Source organism: Elephantulus edwardii, unplaced genomic scaffold (assembly GCF_000299155.1).
Source record: "Elephantulus edwardii isolate Elephantulus edwardi_28Jun2011 unplaced genomic scaffold, EleEdw1.0 scaffold00077, whole genome shotgun sequence".
In the NCBI taxonomy this organism is placed as follows: Eukaryota; Metazoa; Chordata; class Mammalia; order Macroscelidea; family Macroscelididae; genus Elephantulus; species Elephantulus edwardii.
This window is the reverse complement of record NW_006399827.1, coordinates 7,557,187-7,578,683: the sequence shown is the minus strand read 5'-3', so window position 1 is coordinate 7,578,683 and position 21,497 is coordinate 7,557,187. Positions and strand designations below refer to the sequence as shown.

The 21,497-nt window shown below is 44.6% G+C and overlaps 1 protein-coding gene across 2 annotated transcripts in view; it reads right to left on the bottom strand.

Moving 5' to 3' along the window:
• The window catches only part of CA10 (carbonic anhydrase X), a 675,672-nt gene that overhangs the window by 22,112 nt on the left and 632,063 nt on the right, over positions 1 to 21,497 (bottom strand). For both annotated transcript variants that reach the window (XM_006889272.1, XM_006889271.1), the window contains 2 exons: positions 12,186 to 12,281; positions 6,671 to 6,743 (listed from right to left, as the gene is read on the bottom strand). In XM_006889272.1, coding sequence (XP_006889334.1) covers positions 6,671 to 6,743; positions 12,186 to 12,281 — 169 coding nt within the window. The remainder of the gene's footprint in view (positions 1 to 6,670; positions 6,744 to 12,185; positions 12,282 to 21,497) is intronic.

The following is a 21,497-nucleotide window of genomic DNA, read 5'->3' as shown; positions in this document are numbered from 1 at the left end:
TCTCCTTACAACATGTCCAAAGTATGTCAGACAAAGCCCCAGAATCCTTGCCTCCAAGGATCAGCCTGGTTTAATCCTCTCTACGATGAATCTGTTTGTTTTCTTGGCAGTCCATGGTACATTCAATACTCTTCTCCAGCACCACAGCTCAAAGGCTCAAAGGCGTCAATTATCTTGTATTTCTATGTGGCTTAGTGGTAAGGAACTGTACTGCCAAGGTACACAGTTCAAATCTACCAGCTGCTCCATGGGAGAAAGATGGGGAATCTCCACCCATGCAGTTTACTGCCTCTGAAAACCTGCAAGAGGGTCACCTATAGTTAAGTTCTGACTCCATAACAACAACAACAACAACAACAACAACAAAACAACGACATTCAAGGGGTAGAAGTTTGCATCTTCTTAATGAATATTATCCTTGACTGAATTACTTAGAAATTTCACTTTTCTCTCTAACCTTGATTTTTCTAATCTTTCCCCACATTTTTACTCCTGTAGCACACGAGACATTCAAATGTATTTTACTGTTTGTTCTATCTGTTGCTTATTGTGTTACCCTTATTAGAATATAAACTTCCCAAAGGATAGAGGTTTTAATTTGTTTTTTTTATTCACTGGTGGGTCCCAAACAACTTGAATAGTAACTAGCACAATATAGTGGCTTGATAAACATCTGTTGAATAAATTAGATGAATGAAACACAGAACCATAAAGCTGAAATAGATTCAAACCAGGCAGAGTCTAGCCCAGAAGAGGGAAAAATCCTTCCCATGCAGGGCCAGAGAGCTGCTTCAGAAGTGAGGGGCTAAGCATGAGGGAGGATGTATGTGGAGGTGTGGAAGGGAACCCCCTAAGAGAACCATCCCACAGCCCAGTTATATCAACATTATCTCATATTTGAATTGTTACAATCATCTTCTGACTTTCACCCTGTCTCTCTAATCTATTCTCAACCTAGAAACCAGAGTGAGTCTTTCATTAAGAAATGCCATATTCTGCTCTAAGTCTTACATTGGCTTATCATGACAAGGGTCTACAAAGGGCAGATGGGCCTCCATCTAGAACTAATCTGTATCCTTTCTCATTTTGGTGTTTGCCAACAACAGCGCCACTGTATCCCTCTGAATGACACTGGTTTCTGCTAGCAATCCTGTGCCAAAGGACAGGCAGGAGGTGCAGAAAACTTAGGCTGGGATGAACGTGAACTGTCACAGAGTCCACAAGTGCGATGGGTGATTGATAACCCTTCTGAGTGGAAGAAAATGCTAATAGCGATGGCTCTTCAAATGGAACCTAAATTGAAATTGAGAAAAGCATGCTGACAAGTGTGATGGTGTTGAAAGTATCAGCATTCCAGCGACGATTGAAACCTCACAGTTCAGCTTTCCTTGCACGTGAGGGAGGGCACTTGCTCAGGAAGACAGGGCACAGGATGGACACGGGAGGATCTGGGTTGGAACACTTGCTGTCCTGCCATCAGAGAGCAGATGTTTGCTTAGCAAACGTTCACTCTTGTCTTGACACAAGAGGACGTTGACATTTGCTACAACACTCCTTTTGGCCACTGGGAAGTGGAGGCAAGTGACAGTGAGTATGCTTCAAGCCTAGACCGAAAGCAATCTTACATAGGTCTGAGCTCCATCATGAGAAGTACTTGAGTATTTGCCCTATTCCTCCTGATCCAAGAAAAATGAGTCATGTGGACTCAGGACATTCCAGCTGACCTGAAGATCTCTAGCTGAGCCACTCTGATTTGTTATTAAAGTTTTTGGTTGGATGCTTGCTGATCATGGAGATACTGATGACCTATATGCGAAACCTATACTTGGACCAAGAGGCAGTAGTCAGAACAGAGCAGGGTAACACTGCATGGTTCAAAATTGGGAAGGGTGTACTCCAGGGGTGCATCCTGTCTCCATACCTTTTCAACATGTATGCAGAGCAGATTATCTGAGAGGCTGGGCTTTATGAGGAGAATTGTGGCATCAGGATTGGTGGAAGATCTATTAACAATCTCCGTTATGCAGATGACACAATCCTGCTTGCTGAAACTGAGGAGGATCTCATGCACTTGCTGCGAAGGGTCAAGGACTGCAGCCTTCAGTATGGACTGAGGCTCAATGTCAAGAAGACAAAGATTCTCACCACTGGACCAATTGGCAGCATCAGGATGGATGACGAAGAGATTGAGAGTGTTCACAGCTTCAGTTTGCTCAGCTCCACTGTCAACATTCTTGGCACCAGCAGTCAGGAAATCAAAAAGCGTATCACGATGGGAAAGTCTGTTGTTAGGGACCTCTCTAAAGTACTCAGGAGCAACGGTGTCTCGCTGGAGACTAAGGTGCGCCTGATACAGGCCATGGTCTTTGCAATCGCTTGTTATGCATCAGAGAGTTGGACAATGACTAGGGAGGACAGAAGGAGAGTGGATGCTTTTGAGCTGTGGTGCTGGAGAAGAGTACTGAATGTACCATGGACTGCCAGGAAAACAAACAGATTCATCTTGGAGAGGATTAAACCAAGCTACTCCTTGGAGGCAAGGATTCCGGGGCTTCGTCTGATATACTTTGGACATATTGCCAGGAGGGACGGGTCCTTGGAGAGGGACATCATGCTTGGGAGGGTGGAGAGACAGTGCAGGAGGGGAAGACCCTGCATGAGATGGATTGATTCGGTGACTGGGGTAATCGGGATGGGTGTGTCAGAGGCAGTGTGGTTGGCGCAGGATAGAGCAGGGTTTAGGGCTGTTGTGCCTAGGGTCGCTATGAGTCGCAAACGACTTGACGGCACATAACAACAACAACAACAACATGCGGACATTTTTTCACTGTGTGTCTTTGGCCAAATGACTTCACAACTAGGGATAACTAACAATGATCTACTTTGGAGGTAGGTGCTTTGTAAGCACTAGATAAGGTGCTGCAGGCAGACACAGCACTTAGCACAGAGCTGGGATGTGGGGAATCCTGAGTTGGCGTCACCTCTGTGTTTCTGAAGCTCGGCATGCTGTGGAATGAATCCAGCATCTGAGTGAGCTGGGGCCACTGAAGTTAGGCTGTGATGCCATCCTGGTATCAACAGGATGAGGGACGTACATGGCTGTCAGGGTGAGGTCCGGGTGGCACCAGCTAGTCAGGGTGGGTGGACAGCGTGCAATCTTAGGTTGTCCTGAGAGGTGCCACTGAGCAGGTGGCATTGTCTTTGTGTCACCTGAATGCACTGGCTGATGCCAGCGTGCCCTGCTGCCTCCACAGAGCCACCAACTGGGAGGAAATCCTCACTGTGACTGTGCTACTGAGTGAAACTCCTCGACTAGCCACCAGCCACCTCTTGATGCCTTGGGATATTTAGCCAGAGGTAACAGTGCTTTGGGTTTCCTGCTGAGCAAATCAATCCTTTCCTGCCGGTGTCTTGGGCATAGCATGAGTCTAAGTCATTCCCATGGATCAGGTCATCATTATCCCTGCTGTGTCACTCCCTCTGGGTATGTGATAAGGCTGTGTTATTCCCTTTGACTATGTGATTATTCTAGGACGGAGCCTAAGAGCACAAAATGCCCGTTATTAGGGGCCCAGAGCAGTCCTGAGCCCCGTGCAGGTCAGAGTCTCTAGCTTTTCCTCTGGCCCTGCCAGGCTCCATTGCAGAGGCAGAGGACATGCTCCAGTGCCTTCTGTTTGCGTTTGTAGGGGTGTGTCTTTAGAAATAATGTGAGGACATTATTTTCAAAGATATCTGCCTGCCTAGAGCACACAAGCTTGAGCCCAGAAGCATCAAGATTGGTTCCTGAACATCTGTCCTATTATTTCTTCTGCCTGGTCACTACTGACCTGTTGTCGTTATTAAGTGCTGTCAAGTTGAGTAAGACTCATAGCGACTCTGAACAACAGACCTGAGTCTTGTCCTATCCTGTGCCATCTTCACTACCTCTGATACACTTAAGCTCATTGCTGCCCTCGCCATGTCAATCCATCTTGATGGATGTCTTCCTCTCTTTCACTGACCTGCCACCCTTCCAAGCATGATATCCCTTTCCAAGGAATAGCCTCTCCTAGAAACACGTCCAAAATATAAGAGATGAACCTTGGTCATCCTTGTCTCCAAGGAACACTCTGGCTGCACCTTTTCCAAGGTATACCACCTGTTCCTTCTTTTGGGAGTCCATGGGAGATTCAGTTCTTTTCTCCAACACCATGACTCAAAGGCACCAATTCTTCTTCTGTTGTACATATTCATCATCCAGCTCTCAGATATATAACAAGTAACTGAAAAGACCATGGCCTGAATTAGGCGCACCTTAGTCTTCCAACTGACATCATGGCTCTTCAGATAATTCTCTGATAATGCAGGAGAATACTTTTTCTCTGGTAACTCAGGTATTGTATTAGGCTCTGAGATAAAGAGATGCCCAAGGTAGAATCTTCCCTTTGAATTCTTCATAGTCCCTTCTGTTCCCTTGACTCGGAACAATCCTCCTTTCTTTTCTTCCATCCATCTCCCTTTGCTCCATCCCTTCCTCACTCTCTTCTGCCTCCTTTCCTTCCTTCTTTTTTTCTTTATTACCCAGCCCCAATAGACAATAGTAATTTATACAATCTTTCTTTGAATAGCACCTGTATCGCGCCCCCTCTGCATATAATCCCAAGCAGAGCTGGTAATTCTCTTTTCTGCCATCTCAAAGGGTTCCATTCATGTTTATAATAGTTTACTTGTTACTTTATTCTGTACGGGATGCTGTGATATATTGGTGTCTCTGACCAGATTGTAAGGACAGGAAACATTCTATTGATCCCTCTACTTCTTGGCAGTTAGCAGCCACTCAATAAATATTTGAGTGAATGAATGGAGGCCTTGTGCTTTAATGATAGTCTGTGTATGTTCCCATGGGGTAGCAATAAACAGGGATCTCTCCTTTGAGGTAGAAGTTTTCCTTGGTAACCAAACTGCCATTCATCATTGGTCCCAATGAGATCTGCCACCTTGACTCTTTAGCCTCTATGAGATTTTACTCCATTCCTGGTGAGGAGAGAGGCCCCCCTCCTGGTGTACGGAGTCGAGTCTGTCACCTTGGGCAGCAGCCACATCACCTAATATTAATCAGGCCAGTTCGGGGGTGGGGAGGGGACGAAGGTGCCACCAACAAGTGACTCTGAAGCCGGCAATCTGTTAGGCTGTATGTGGGGGCTTGAATGTGAGATTTCACGGCTTTTCACAGCTTTTAAGCTGCAAATTTGAAAACATTTTATTTAATTTTCATGCTTCTTTTTTTTAATAAAAAAGTTAAAAGAATAATAACCTTTTATGGGCAGTTCTAAAATGTGCTATTTACACAAGAGACAGAAATATCTCCCTTAGCTGAGCAATCTAAGCGTGCAGTTGGAGAGAGCGCCACCAGAATACTGATGGTGGAGGGTGGGGTGATTTTGGAGACAACTTAATTCATTCTTCTGGGTGATGTCTGTCTCAGCAGAGTGTAACTCTCCGGGCTCATTCATCACCCTCTCCTCACCTCTCCATATGGAAGGGATGAAGCTGTGAGGGCTGGTGGGTAAGGACAGCGTCTAGCTTATCTTTGCATTTTTGGAAGCTTGTGGAAGTTTGTGAAATGAATGAATGCATGTGCTCTGTGCTTCTGGAAGTTTGCTAAATGGATACCCTCCATTCTCTCCCTTAAGCAGCTTTTTACAGGTGAGACCTGCAAACCCTCACGTTATCTTTTACACAGACAGCATCATGCGAGGCAGAAGAAATGGGAACAAGAAGATCCTTAGTTAGTGAACGTCACGTTGAGGGATTCTGCAGCATTAGAATAGTTTCCATGTGGTTTCTAATGTTTGCTGAAATCATTATTCACCTACCACTTGATTCAGAATCCTAGACCTAGAAAGACCTTTGACCCATTGAAGTTCAACTTCTTCATTTTGCAGAAGAGGAAAGAGAGGCTCAAAGTGGGGAAGTGTTTTCCTCAGAAATAAGGTCACAACTACTTTCCTGCTCACTTCTATACGGATAACTGCTTCTTCTGTTCCAGTCTATTTCATCTTTTGATCTGTGCTCTTTTGCAAATCCTGCAGCTTCTGGACTCACTCTTTCTTATCCCCTTTCAACTTTGACCCGACTGGACGGCATCAATGTGTTCTCTTTTCTGCTTAGGGAGATTGGGGATAAACGCCCTCAAGGACCCCAAGAGAACGGAGTAGGATCTCTGGAAGACTAGGTGCCCTGTGGGAATGCATAGAGACATCCTCTTGTTTGCACCCGGAAGCGGATGTGAGGCATGGACAGGGAATTCTAGTCTGCCCGAGGGCCTCTGCAAGTGTTAAGGTTGGACCCCAAGTACCTACTGGAAGCATTTCCAATCATATAATTGGCAAAGCCCCAAATGGGAGCCAGCTGACACGTGGGCTCATTAACAATCCGGGGCTAACGATGACCACCATCATCATAATCATTACTGCCTTAGACAGGCGGGGATGACAAAGGCACCCTGGGGACTCGCATTTGAGATGAGCTGCTTCACAGCCAACCCTGACACTCCACAGTGACTTTTTACAGAATTAAAGGCTCATGAAGCTGAAAGGGACCCTCAGAGATCATCAGTTCTGGCTTCCTGCCTTGAGGCCGGACTAATGTTTCTTGAATAGTTGCTGGATGGAAATGGAACCAAACTTACTTTTATATGTTATTCTTGTGATAGTATCTCTGTTGAGCATTCGATTAAGAAATGGGTTTGATGAATCAGAAACCTAGGGAGAAGCAAAAAAGAAAATATTAATGTCTGCACAGTATTGTTCCAGAATAAACACCACCTCAATGCATCTACATAGTCATTCATATTTGTTAAGGGCTGCCATGTGCCAAACACTAAAATTTGGAGATGGAAGATATAGATCCTGGTCTCAAGAAAGGCCCAGTATAAGAAGGGAGACAGACAAGGAGGCAGATGGTTATAACGCAGAGTTGAGAGTGTGACGATTATTCTTGGGTGAATCTGACTCACAGCAATGAGCCTTGACAGAGTAAAACTATCCCCCAGGATTTCCTTGTTGACAATCTCTAGAAGCACATTGCCAAGTTTTATTCGGGTAGAGTTATTGGATGAGTTTGAAAATTTGGACCCTCAACCTTTTGATTAGTAGTCAAGGGTTTAGCTGTTGCACCATCAGACTTCGTCAGAGTTATGGCAGAATGATGGTATCAGAGGAAGCACAACCCAGTCAGGACCTAAGACATTAGCTGAATCTTGAAGGATGAGGGGAAGCGAACAATGTGCTTCAGTGGTAGCATTGTGAAGGGAGAAGGGCAAAGAAAAATGGTGAAGACAGAGGCTATGTACACACAAGTCGATGGAGGACAAAGGCCTAGTCACTGTACTGTTTTAGTATGTAGTTGGAGCTGAGGATATGGGAGAAGGATGGGAGGCGAGGATGGAAAGGAGGTTAAGAACTAAAGCATGTCAGGTTTTGAATTTTTAAATATTGAAACTTTATTCTGTGGGCATAAGGATCCATCAAAGATTTTTAAGCCAAGGGTAGGGAGTGACATGTTACGAGGTGTGCTATTTAGATAAGCAGAGAATGAGAGGAAATGAATACACAAAACAAAGACATGGTCAGATTAAAAAAAATAGTCTATTAGAATACAGAAATGTGTTATTTTACTGCCTATCATTATGGGAATTGAATATATCACAAATCAAATCATTCAATTACTTTTTCATCCTGATATCCATCCATCTACCCCATCTATGCAGCCATTCATATACCCATCGAGTCAGCCAATACTTAATGCCTTTTATGTCACCAGATGGTAAGGGAAAAATTTACCTTCTTTGCCCATGCCCTCATTCCCCCATGTTCAGTCTCTGGGAGAACAAACCAAGCTTCCAGAGGATTCAGCTGAGAACCACCGTTTGGAATACGTGAGGTTCCCCCACAGACCAGTGTACGCTGTTTTCTTAACAACTCCCTTTTAACACACCCTTTCCCAAGGTTCCACATTGTTCATCCCAATCACCCTTCTCCTACCTGCTCAGCTCTGCAATTTACGCCTCAGCTGCTAATCGGATGTTGTGACACATCAACATTTTAAATCTGATTTATTCTGAAGGTTGGGAAAATTGCAGCAGATGATTATTATTATTAGATAAGCAACAGGTAATTTCGAGTTTGGAGAAAGCACAGACTGTTTATTTTCTCTCCATCTGTTTCTCTTTCTCGCGTAGTTTCCTGGATGTGTTTTGGTGAGATGCACACCATGTAGAGCTTGGGAGGGTGACAGTACTTGGTGGAAGTAAAAGTCAGTTCAATAGAGCAAAGCCCAAACTCAACACTTGCTGTCCCCTGGAAGCATCAGTGCCAGGCTCAACATTGACTCTAGCCATTTAAAAGGCAGCCTGAAGCTTCCTGTTTGTGCTGGCACATCTTCATGAAAAAAGAGCCAGTGACAGGCCATCCTGATGGGCGTGGAATCTGCCATGTCCCTTAATTGAGTGCCTTGGGCTCCTGGAACCTGGGGAGTCTGAACAGTGCTGAGGCTGGGACCGGACCCTTCCGAACTGATTAACAAAACATGGAAAATTTTCTAAAGCGCACGCAGATGATTTGTGGGTTTTGGTGTGTTGGCTGTGTGGGTGAGAGGATAAAATATGTACTTGGTATAAGTGAGCTTAAGTGAGAAGTTAATGGCGTGTGATTGAACAGCAATTACAGCCAGATCTTGGTTCCCTGTGGCCACAGAAAGGGTGGAGGATTAGTTGAGCAGAGAGATACATAAACACCACAGATAAACAGAGCTCTCTCTCGCCTTTGGCCCACAGTTCTCCATTCTTGGGTGGCACAGGGTGTGATGAGGGTGATGGTGGGGCTCAGCTGACCTACGTGTTGGACTGCGCATCGCTTGGTTCTGTCTGCTTGCTGGGAGCTGCCTGTAGGTAGAAACGTCAGGAGGGGAAGGGGAGGTCAAGCACTGTGCACCCTCAGAGACCAAGCCTTTGCTCATTTCAGTTCAGTGTACCAGTGCCTAGCAGAGGACTAGCTCCATTCTTCCATTCAGCCAGCCTTCGGAAGGAAGGATTGGCAAGTCCAAGCTGGGATAACTTGCTGTTTGGAACAGCTGGGAGTTGATTACATTGGACACAGATAGAAGCGTTGTGGCTTATTTTGAGTTGTAGCCAGCAACCTTCAAGTTGGCTCAGGGAAAGACCTGGAGCATCGCTAGCAGCCAGCTGGGCCTGGGAAGAAGCAGGAGCGAGTCTCCATCCTTTCACTGACCTCACGGTCTGGGGCCTAAGCGCCTCCTAGCCACCCACAGGGAGGGAGGAAGGAGTGTGGACCGCCGGCCAGTGATCTCGGCGGAGCGAGCGTTTCTGTAAAAGGTTGGGAAACAAGCCAGTAGCCTGGCTGTTGAGGGGGTTGCTTTCTTGGCTTATCAATCATCCTGTCAGCTGTAACGTGCCTGCACTTCTAGGATGACTTTCTCTGACTCAGGAGCTTTGAGCAAAGTGAGACAAAGCCAAGTACTGAGGCTGAGAAATCCTCTAAAAGACAAGGACTGCTTGGGATGGGCCAGCCTGGTGCGTGGGAGTCACTCAGGGAACATCTGACACCTTCCCTCTGACTCTCCCAAATTCTGGCCGAGAACCAGGTGAGCTCTGCTGCATGATGGGCCATGGCAAGAGCTCTGCAGGCTTCACAACAGAGCATGTGACCGGACTGAACTCAGCAGGTTATCCATGTCACTGACATCACTGATATTCACCTCGGGCTATGAGTCTGTTTTGTGCTTGAGGACAACACGGGAAAGAGGGCTTGGAAAACGTGGCTTTCCTTCTTTCCCCCCTCAATGATTTCCTCTTAGTTTGGGGAGGTCTATGATGTGAGTAACATCCTTGTAGCACATACTCAAGTGCTTGGCTGCCAATCAAAAGGTTGAGAGTTCCAGCCCACTCACAGGCTCCACAGGAAGAAGATGTGTAGATCTGCTTCGATAAAGATGACAGCCTGAAAATATCTAGGGGACAGTTCTGCAATGCCACATGGGGTCACCTCATCTCTCACCCTTTGGGAGTGTTGTCAGGAGGACCCAGTCCTTGGAAAAATACAACATGCAGGCAGAGGTGGGAGTCAGAGAAAGAGAGGATGACCGTCCACTAGATGGGTTGACACAGTGAGGGTAGCAGTGAGTTTAAGGGTATTGGAGATTGTGAGGATGGCTCAAGACAGGCTGAGTTTGGATCTGAGGTTCAAAGGGCAGCTATGGGTTGTAGTCTCTTTGATGGCACCGAACAACAGCAGCAACACGAGTTATAATCAACTCAGTGTCATCCAACAATAATACCACATAGTGGGGATGAAGTCATCAGTATCAAAGTCAGGCAAACCTTGGATCCCTCAGATGCATTTTGATGAACTTCTTGAACTTGGGTGGATTTTCAGCTACTTCCCTAAAAAATTGTTGGTGGTGTTGTTAGATGCCATCAAGTCTGACTCACAGCTGACCTGAACACCGCCCTCTCCTGTGCCATCCTCATCATCACTGACACGCTAGAGCCCATTGCTGAAGGCACCATGTCAACACATCTCCTTAGTGGTCTTCTCCTTTGTAGACCCTCCATCTTTCCAAGCATGATGATAACTAATGCCCACCCCCTACATTTGTTAGGATTAAATGATAAAATACACGGAAATTAGACCTCAAGGTGTCTGGCATTCAGGAATTCACTGGGCTTTACTGTAGGGTTTGTGGTGTGTCAGGTTCTCTGGAGCAGGTACAGGGCAGGATCTGTGCTAGCAACAGTCTCTTTTTTGATGTCACATCAGGTGTGAAGAAAGTGTGACAGCCTAAACATGCTCCGCTGGCCAGATGCCCCTTTCTTTCTTTCTTTGCTATAGACAAGCCAGAGAAGTTTGTGCTTGGCAGTGTCCATGGGCAGCAAGATGTTACAGATCTCCCTGTCCAATCCCGGGCTGCCTGGATCACAGGAGAAAGAAACTGTAGGGAGGTGTGGGGTCTGGAGAGGGCTGACCGGGCTGAGTGAAATGCCTGATGCAAAGAGAGATGGGTTGGGGAGAGGGAGGGAGCAATGCCCCAGGGCTGCCTTGGAGGCCCAGTCACCACAGAGTGGTGATGTCATCCGGAAGCCTTCTGTGGTGCTGCTGCTCAGCTCCTGCAGTTGTGTTGATGGGGGACACTTCCTCTAAAGTGAGACCCAAACAACCAGAGGGGCTAGTGCGGTGATGCATGCACTGCTTTTTGCTTTTTATTTTTCCCAAGGACAAAGATAATTTATCTTTCTTTTCTTTTCATCCTTTATATTTTGCCTCTGTTGCTGAATATCACCTAACATGTGAAAACTCATTGCTGCTGGGTTAGAACCCACTTCTAGCTGACTCACCACTGGGTTTCTGAAGCTGGAAGCCGCAGTGAAGAAATGACAGTGGACTTGAACGACCAGAAAGGCTCGACCTACAGATCAGAGTTCTAAATGGTTGGGTGTTTTTTTTTTTTTTTAAGTTATTTGACTTTTATTAGATGCTCTAAAGTTTTTTGAAACAAATGATGATGTGCTTGGCTGGAGATCTTATTTGCTGCTGTGAACTGTGAAGGAACTGCGGGGTTCTGCTTGACTGTCATAAAGCTAGTACTGGGGAGCCTTGCTATCTTTTCCCTGGGAATGCTCAGGCCGGAGGGTGTGCAACCAGGAAAAGAGCCTCAGAGTGATTTGGGGGCAGCTTCGAGGCTGGTACCCTGCAGGGCCAGGAGGGGAGGCACATTCACAGTTCTTTCCTTCTCTTTTTTCCAATGGGCAGCAGAAAGAGAGACCATTAGTCTGCGGGGCTATTCCTGAGGGGCGCCTCCCCTCCCACCACAGCCTTAGATCCCTCTGCTCCAGGTGGATCTGAAGCCAGACCCTGGACCTGGCTTCGTACACTTTCTGTTCTGAGACAGAAGCTGTCTTGGGCCTGATGGTCTGAAATGGAGCCCATGTTTCGTGCCCATCATGGAAGGAGGCTTTATTTTCCCAAGAGGCTTCACAGCACCGTGCTTTATTTGGGTACAGATGAAAGTCATCCCTTTTCCTATTTCTCACGTCCACCGTCCGTCCAGCAGACACTGTAAACCAATATTCTTTCTAAGTGGGGTGGGACTGGCGAGATGAGAAGAATGAAGGAATGCGAGAGACTTACTTTTATAAATATAGAAACTACCACCAATCCGTTTGGACTCTTTGCAGCTTCTGTGACATTTGTATATAACTCATGGTTATAGTGGATGAGCTGCACCTGGCAGGAGACAAAAGCAGTGACAAGATCAACAATCTGACGGGAAAACCATCTGATGGGAGGCACAGCACAAACCCCCTCTATTGTGGTGACCGACCATTTGAAGAGCAACTGAAAACACACTCTTTTCATGGTAGTGATTTCAGATCCGAAAGCACACGTCACGTGACTGCACTTTGTAGTACTGTATTTTTTTTTAAACTGAGGGTTTGTGGCAACCCTGCCTCAAACAAATTTTATTAGTACCACTTCCCCCAATAGCACATGCTCACTTTGTGCATCTGTGCCACATTTTAATAATTCTTCCACCCTTTCAAATATTTTGGTAATGTGGTTGTGCATTTAATATTCTACTAAGCCTCAACCAAGCCTGCTGCATCAAGTTAGTTCCAGTGCCTGTCACCCTCTATCAATTCCTGAGGCTATATATTTTTTTTTCTCCTCTCTCTTTACATTGCAGTAAGTTTATTAGGATTAAAAATATGTAAGAGTTCTATTTCATCTTTTTCTTTTTTTATTTATTGAGATTTTAATGAAAGTTTATAGAGAATTTGGACTTCCACTCATTCATTGTTGTACATTCTCCTCCTTGCACCCCCACCCCAAATTGGCTTTTTTCTTTGGAAAAAAGTTCTTTCATTGTTATACAGACTCCACTACCCAAGTCCACTTTACTACGCAGCTCTTATTCTGCACTCTTGTCATACCAATAATACCTAATCATATATTCCTTTTATATAGTTCTTTCCCTCATCTGTTTCAATGCCGGGTACATTATTTATCCCCTCTTTCTTGGTTCCCCCCAATCCCCATGTCAGTCCTGTTTTATAAAGTGGCACTATGCAGTATTTGCCTTTCTGTGACTGAGATATTTCACTTGGCACAATGTCCTCCATGGTCACCCATTTTGTATAATATTTCATGAGTTCTTTGTTTTTCAGTGCTGCATAATATTCCATCGTGTGAATATACCACAGCTTATCCATCCATTCATTTGTTGATGGGCACTTGGGTTGTTTCCAACTCTTTGCTATTGTGAACAAAGCTGCAATAAATATTGGCATGCATAAGGCTATAAATCTTAACGGGAACAGACAGCCTCATCTTTCTACCATGAAAGAGCTGGTGGATTTGAACTGCTGACCGTTTAGTTAACAACCCAACATGTAACCACGGTACCACCAGGACTCCTTAACAGATTATGCTGTTGTTGTTGGTATGTACCATCAAGTGAGACTCGACTCACAGTTGACCTTTCAGTGGATGATCAGAGGTAGTAAATTGCACAGGAGAAGACTGCCCATCTTTCTCTCATGAAGCAGCTGGAGGATCCAAACCACGTGCCTTTGGTAGTGCAACTCTTTACCCACTAGGCCACCAGAACTCTCAGGCAGATTATAGTATGGTATAAACATAAACATAGCTTTATGTAAAGAAACAATTCCCATGATTTGCTTTGTTGAAATTCTTGCTTTATCGTGGTGCCCTGGAATGAGGGATGCTTGTATGTTTATATCCATATTCACATCTAAAAGTACCTGTACACATCTATATGTAAATACGGAAACATGTAAATCAATGCATGCATTTATACAAAAGCACCCAAACATATTTGCCCTTTTTTTTCTGCTAACCATCAGCCTTTAATAAGCTCAGGGTCCATCTGGCTCTGGCTCCCTCCCAGGACATTTCCCCTAAAGTGTGTGTAAAATAAATTTCCCTTATTAGGAAAGCAATTGCCTTGCAGGGGTAGACGTGCGTGCCAGGCTGCACCAACAGCTGTCACTGGCATCCTAAGGCTTCCTCTGATCCTCAGGGCAAGCGGGGAGTTTAGGGGTCCTGAGTGGGCTGGTGCAGTAGCTCTGTCAGGAGATGTGCCAGTCTGTAAGATGCTCTGTTTGAGTGGCAGACTAGCTGGTGCTGTAGGCCTGTTTCCCATGCGTCAGCCTTCCCTCGTCATGTGGTCCTACCTGACTTAACCTCCTCCTTTCTGAGGGTCAGCTCTCTGCTGCTGGGGCTCCTTTGACGCACGTTAAGTTGGCAGCCAAATGAACTCTTGGATCAGGGCTGTAGTGAGCTAGATTTCCTTTATTTCACCAAGGGTTTTCAACCCACTTATTTATTTTTTTTTAATGCAATGTATATGTTTCCATTAATGGCTCACCAAATATTTGCCACATGGTCAAGCTACTCTACCTCATAGAGTTTTCCCTCTGAAAAATGGGTATAATTATCTCTTCTGGGAGTTCATTTCAGAGATTGAGTTCTGCAGATGGACTTTGTAGCAAATAAGTAAAGATAAAAAGAAAAGTTCGAGTTTCTTCTCCACTTTGCCTATTCCTAGCCAGGGAGAAATAATGAGTAACAGCTTAGTAGTGTATATGGACTCTCCCAGGAAATTTTTGATGCATCTAATCCATGGAAAAGGACATCCTGCTGGGAAAGGTGGAAGGTCAGAGAAAGAGAGAAAGACCTCTTACAAAATAGATTGACACAGTGACTGTAACAACGGGTTCAAGCCCACCCATCGGAGATCCTGAGGATGGTGCAGGATAGGGCACAATTCAGGTCTGTTGTTCATATGAGGTGCAGACGACTAGATGACACCTACCCAACAATATTATCACATTGTGCGTGTGTACAAGCACACACTCTCTCTCTCTCTCTCTCTCTCTCTCTCTCTCTCTCTCTCACACACACACACACCCACACCCACACCCAATAGTTTTAAAAACAATGTAATGGAATCACACACAAATTGGAGATGAATTTCTTTTAACTTTGAAAGTAATCTGTCTGCACACCCATGTTTATCGTGGTTTTGTTCACAATAGCAGAGAGTTGGAAACAACCCAGGTGCCCATCAACAAACAAATGGATGGAGAAGCTGTGGTATATTCACACAGTGGAATACTATGCTGCATTGAAAAACAAGGAACTCATGGAATATTATTCAAAATGGGTGACCCTGGAGGACATTATGCTAAGTGAAGTATCTCAGTCACAAAAGGACAAATACTGCACGGTGCCACTGTTGTAAAACAGGACTGACATCAGGGTTGGCGGAGACTGAGAAAGATGGGTTCAATATTCTATACTGCATTGAAACAAATGATGGAGAAAACTGTTTAAAAGGGATATGTCATTAGGTATTTTTATCATGATGGGAGTCCAGAGAGAAGGCTGCATAGTGGAGTGGATCTGGGGGAAGGGATTGTAAAACAATGAAAGAGTTTTTCTTTACTTTTCCAAGAGGGTAGTGTACTGGGGGTAGGATTGGGAGGGGAGGAAAGTGCAACAATGAATGAATGGAAATCCAAAGTCTCTGTAAATTTTCATTGAAATTAATAATAAATTAAAAAAAATATTTACAACCCCATGGGAAAAACAATCTGTCAACACATAAAGAAATACCTAAGTCCACTTTAATAGCTATTGAGTTTTCTACTATATGAACTCCCCATAATATATTTTACCTCCTCTAACATTTTGCTTACTTTCCTTTTTTTTGGTCTCTAATAAACAAAATCAAGTAAACAAATATTTTCACCACTGGGCCAATTAGCAGCACCTTGATAGATGGAGAAGAGATTGAGATTGATAATTTTAGCTTGATCAGTTCCACAGTCAACACTCTTGGCACCAGCAGCCAGGAAATCAAAAGGGAAATTGCACTGGGAAACTGCTATCAAGGACCTCTCCAGAGTGCTGAAGAGCAACGATGTCAGTCTAGAGACTAAAGTGCACCTGATTCAGGCCATGATCTTCACAATTACTCTCTGTGCATCAGAGAGCTGGACAACGACTAAAGATGACAGGAGAAGAATTGATGCCTTTGAGTTGTGTTGCTAGATAAGAGTACCGAACATGGGCTACCAAGAAAACAAATAGGTCTGTGTTGGAGAGGGTGAGACCAAGTTTACACCTGGAGGCAAGGATTATTGAGCTCCATTTCATATACTTTGGGAATGTTCCCAGGAGAGACTTTGGATAAGGACATCATGCTTGGAAGGATGGAAGGACAATGCAGAAGAGGAAGACCCCAGCTAGGATGGAATAACACAATAACTTGGGTAATGGGGGTAGGTGCGTCAGAGTGAGCTTGGCGTAGGATAGGGCAGGGCTCAGAGCTATTGTGCATAGGGTTGCCATGAGTCACAGGTGACTTGACAGCACATAACAACAATAACAAACAACAATAAACAAAACCAGTAACTTCCTGCAATGGTGATAGCATGACATTAGACTGAGAATTTAACAAAGTAATGAATGTAAAAGTGATTTATGACTCTGGAAGTATGAGACAGTATTCATTTTACTCATATCTTATCTTGCTTTAGTGAGAGGATGTGATGAAGAGAGTATAGAAAAAGAAGTTGAAAAAGTCAAAGACCAAAAAGATGGTTTTCTTCGATCCTTGAAAAACTTTCTTGTTGTTAACAGCATAGTGTGTCAATCTCACTGTACATCCACCAACTATAGCGCTTTGAGGTAAAAATATGAAAAACCACAATGATGCTACTTCAACTCCACTACAACAGCTACTACTGAAAACAAACAAACAAACAAGCAAACAAATCATAAGTGTTTCTCAGGATCTGGGAAAACGGAAATCCTTAAAATGTTAAACATATAATTATATAAAAATATAACTTATAACAAATAAACAAACTAGAAACCCTCCCCAAACAAAACCAAATTACATCCATTTGCATCTGTGAGGCCCCATAAGACAAAGCAAAGACTGTTTTGTTACTCAAACAGACTTATGCCCTCCTACATTTATTGCTACGTCATTGACAATAGCAAAGAGATGAAGCAACCCAAGTGTCAATCAACAAGTAAATGGATAGAAAAACTATGATGCATTAACACAATGGAATATTACGTAGCATGGAAAACCAATGAATTTGTGAAACATTATACAACATGGATGATCATGGAGGATATTATACTGAGTGAAATATCTCAGTCACAAAAGGACAAATACTGCATAACACCACTGTTTATAATGAAGCAGGAATGACATGGAGGGTTAGAGGGAATATAGGAAAAGAATGGGTAGATAATGAACACTGCATTGGAACAGATGTGGGAGAGAACTGTTTAAAAGGAATATAAGATAAGGCTCTGTATGTATAACAACAATCTGGAGTAAGAGGTGTATTATTGCAAAGTGGACTGAGGGAGGGAGAAGGGAGGGAATTGTGCAACAATGAGTGAATATTTTTTAAAATTGAAAGTGAAGTGGGGAGGAATGAATTAACTCTTTTGTAATCTTTTGTTAAAAATCATAATAAAAACAACAGCAACAGCATTAAAACTGCTATAATTTAAAAACAAACAAAAAACCAAAGCAGAACAAGAACTGTTCTGGAAACATTTTTTTTTCACCTGAGGAGTAACTGGTGTGTTTGGACCACCAATCTTTAATTTTGCAGTTGCATATGAGTCAGTGAATCCAATCTTTATATGTCCCAAAGTCCTGAAAGCAGGAATGCAAAAGATATGTGTATATCGATGTTCAATGCAGCATTATCCATAGCAGCCCAAAGGGAGGTATGACTCAAGTCATACAACTGCTATGCATCTGAAAATTGGACAAGTGAGTAAGTATGACAGGGAAGAATTGGTGCCTTTGAGTTGTAATGTTGGAGAAAAAGTGCTGAGTATCCCTATGGACTGCCAAAGGAACAAATAGGTATGTCTTGGAGCAAGTGCAACCAGAGGGCTCCTTGGAAGCCTCATCTCACATACCTTGGGCATGATGTTAGGAGGATTTATTATTTTTTGGGGGAGGGGAGGAACACCATGCTTGGAAAGGCAGAGGGTCAGCAAAAGAGGAAGAACTTCAACAATATGGATTGATACAGTGCTGTGGCAATGGGCTCAAGTATGTCAGGAATGATAAGGATGGCACAGGTTATGAAAGGTTTCAGATCTGTTATCCTAGTGGTGCTGATTCAATGGCATTTAACAACCATTACCATTAGCAGATGAATGAATAAACAATAGGGTATATCCATACAATGGAGTATTACTCTGTCATAAAGAGACCTCAAGTTCTGACACACGCTACAATATGGATGGACCTTGAAAATATTATTGAGTCACATAAAATGGACAAATATTACATGATCATATTTACATGAAATACCTAGAAGTGGCAAATGAATAGAGAAAGACAGTTAATCTATGGTTATGAGGGACCCAAGAAGGAAAAGAATAGTGAATTATTGCTTAATGTGATCAAAGTTTGTTGTTTTGTTGAGTACTGTTGATTTGCGACTGACTCATAGCTGACCCTCCAGCGGGTTTTCAGAGGCAGTAAATTGCATAAGAGGAGATCGCCCGTCCTTCTCCTGCAGAGCTGCTGGTGTTAGATTAGAACTGTGTGCCTTCAGGATCACAGCAAAGCTTCTTACTACTGGTGTTAGTTTTACAGCATTGTAAATGTTATTTATGCCAATGAATTAGACATATAAAATTTTTAACCAAAAAGACAAGTTGTGAAAACACATTTTACCACAACTGAAAAACAAACAAAACCCAAATTGAACCAAACACCTGCCTATCCTCAATTCTGATACATTTGGTTTGGGGTGGGAACTGGGCCCTGGGATCTGTCAAAGATGGGCAATCTTCCCCCATGCAATTAACTGACTCTGAAAACCCGCTGGAGCGTGAGCTGTGGGTCAGTTCTAACTCCATGGTACACAACAACAACAACAACAGCGGCAGCTGGAGTTGAGAAGCAGGGGAGCATAAGCTATGAATATCAATATGCCACCGTGCCCACTCGGTTGGATGGCGTCTTGACTCTGAGAAGATGCTGAACATCCCGAGTCAGTGGAGCGTGTCGCGGGGGGAGCACATGTTATTACTGCTCTTGGAAATTCCAACTTGGTTATTGCTTGTTCTCTTCTTGTGAGTCTTGCCAATGGTGGCAGATGGCTATACAGCAGTTCCTCTGCTACCAGAAGGGCCCCCACAGGCAGGAGCTGGTCATGGCACCCTGCCTGTGCAGGGCTCAAGCCAGGCATGGACTCAGCCTGGACTCAGCCTCTCCCTTCTTCTCTTCCCTCACTCCTTACCCTCTGCCCAGCCGCGACTTGGTGGGGCTGGAGGACAGACGCCGTGTGGAGGAGCCAGGAGCCGCGGGGCTTGCCATACCTCCCTTCTGGGCCGATGCAGCTTCTTAATGAGAATCAAAACACACCCTCGCCATCTGCTAAGATCTTCCCATCCAGGTGACCTACAAAACCACCTGGGAAATGCCAGTGCATCAAGGCATGCCTTGAAATGTTAGCAGGTTCTGAGAACGAGGCCTCAGAAAGCAGGGAAGCGGAAGGCAATACTGTGGATGGATGCTTGTTTTCAACACATATGAGTCTGGAAAAGGCAGGAAGAAGTCTCCAGGGCCAGGAGCTTCCCCACAGAATGGGATTCTGGGTGGGGCTGGTGCCCTGAGAAAGTGGCTGGCAGGCCTAGCTATGGCTGTGTGGCTGTGGTCTGCTTTGAATGCGAGTTCAAATTAGGGGTTTTAACCATTAATACTGTCACATCTCAGGATGAGTTGTATAGGATTCTGGCATGATCTTTGATTTCTATTAGAAGTTGGTTGACGAGCTGCCTGTTGTACTAGGTTGAACTGTAGGAAATCTGTTTTTTAATCTACAAAAATGGTTATTTCCTGCTGACTGACAAAACCGTAAAATAAAGTTGTTTGCACAAAACACATATATAGCATTCTCCACCACCCCTTCATCCTTCGGTCAATTGCCAATAAGATGTCAGTGCTCAGGATGCGTCCAGAAACCACCATCACCACTCTTGCCTAAGAATTTGCTAGAAACACAGCATCTTGGGCTCCACTAACAGAAACTTATATTTTCACAAGGTTCCCAGCAAACTGGCACATTAATAGTTCTCAAAGTATCAGTTTAGCAATGCTGTTGACTGGCTTCCACGACCCCCTAGGATGGGGAACTCGGCACAGGATTTCCTAGGCTGTAGTCAGATCTTTAGGTCTTTCCTCCTGCTAATGGGTTTGTACTCCTGTCTTTTCACTTAGTCATCAAACATTTAACCATTGTCCTACCCACTGTTCCTTGCCAGCAGCCTGCTATTTTGTTCGTATGACAGCTCTTCCTGGGTTCGGTTTGACTGGGGAATGAGTACATACATCATAGATGTTGGAAACAGGCTGACATCCTGACTCTCAGGTGGCCAGCCATGGAAGGGTTTGGAATAGAGGAATGAAATAATTAGCAAATTTGGCAAGATCGGGGACTGGAGCAGAGAGGAACTGGAGGGCACGAGTGTGGAATTTGGGTAGTGCCATGAAGGTACAGATATCTCTGTTGTGGGGGCAAAAGGGGCAGCACCAGGAGATCCCCAGGGCAGGAGCACCAAGGTCCAGAAGGCAGGTCAGCAGTGGCCAGGCTTGTTCCTCCCCCACAGAGCAGAACTTGGACTTCAAAGGGAAGAGAAGAAGGCGCCTTGGGGCCTCTTTCAGATCATGTTTTAACAGCAGGACCTCACGATGAAAGACCGATGCTTCCCTTCTGCCTGTCGTTGGATCATTGCCCATGGTAGTGATGGTTCCTGCAGCTGTGACCTCTTCTCTCCCCCAACCTGGTCAACAGGGTGCCAGTGTCCACTTACAACTCCAAGTGCATACAGATATGGGGGTCTGCGGCGGAGTTTGCAGCTTGTCTTGCCATTAACGTGCTCTTCAAGAGCAGCAAAATGCAAACTGGATCTTCTCAGAGAGTGTCTGATTGGTTGGTGGGCTTGGAAAAGGATGTCCCTGAGTTACTTCTCACCATTTAGAAAACCTGTTGTGGAAAATCTCTCAAACTCATAGAGACTCCACGTGAGGCAGAGCAGATCTGTTCTCTTCGGGGTTTTTGGGGGTTGACTTTTGGGAAGTAGTTCACCACGTCTTTTTGTCTTCCAAGCTGACCCTGGGTGGCCACAAACTGCCAACCTTTCCAGTTGGCCACTTGCACCTCCCAGGGACTCTGCCTCTTTTAGGTGATAGTTTTAAACTTGGATCCATGAAGTCAGAATTGTTAATCACTTGGATGGGAGTTAAGCTGGAGCTTAACCATGTTCTGGTTCTGAGACTTACTCAGGGTCATCAGAGTGATTACATAAATGATCGAATAACACAACGACGATATTCAGCACTGACATGGGCATACCAGTTGT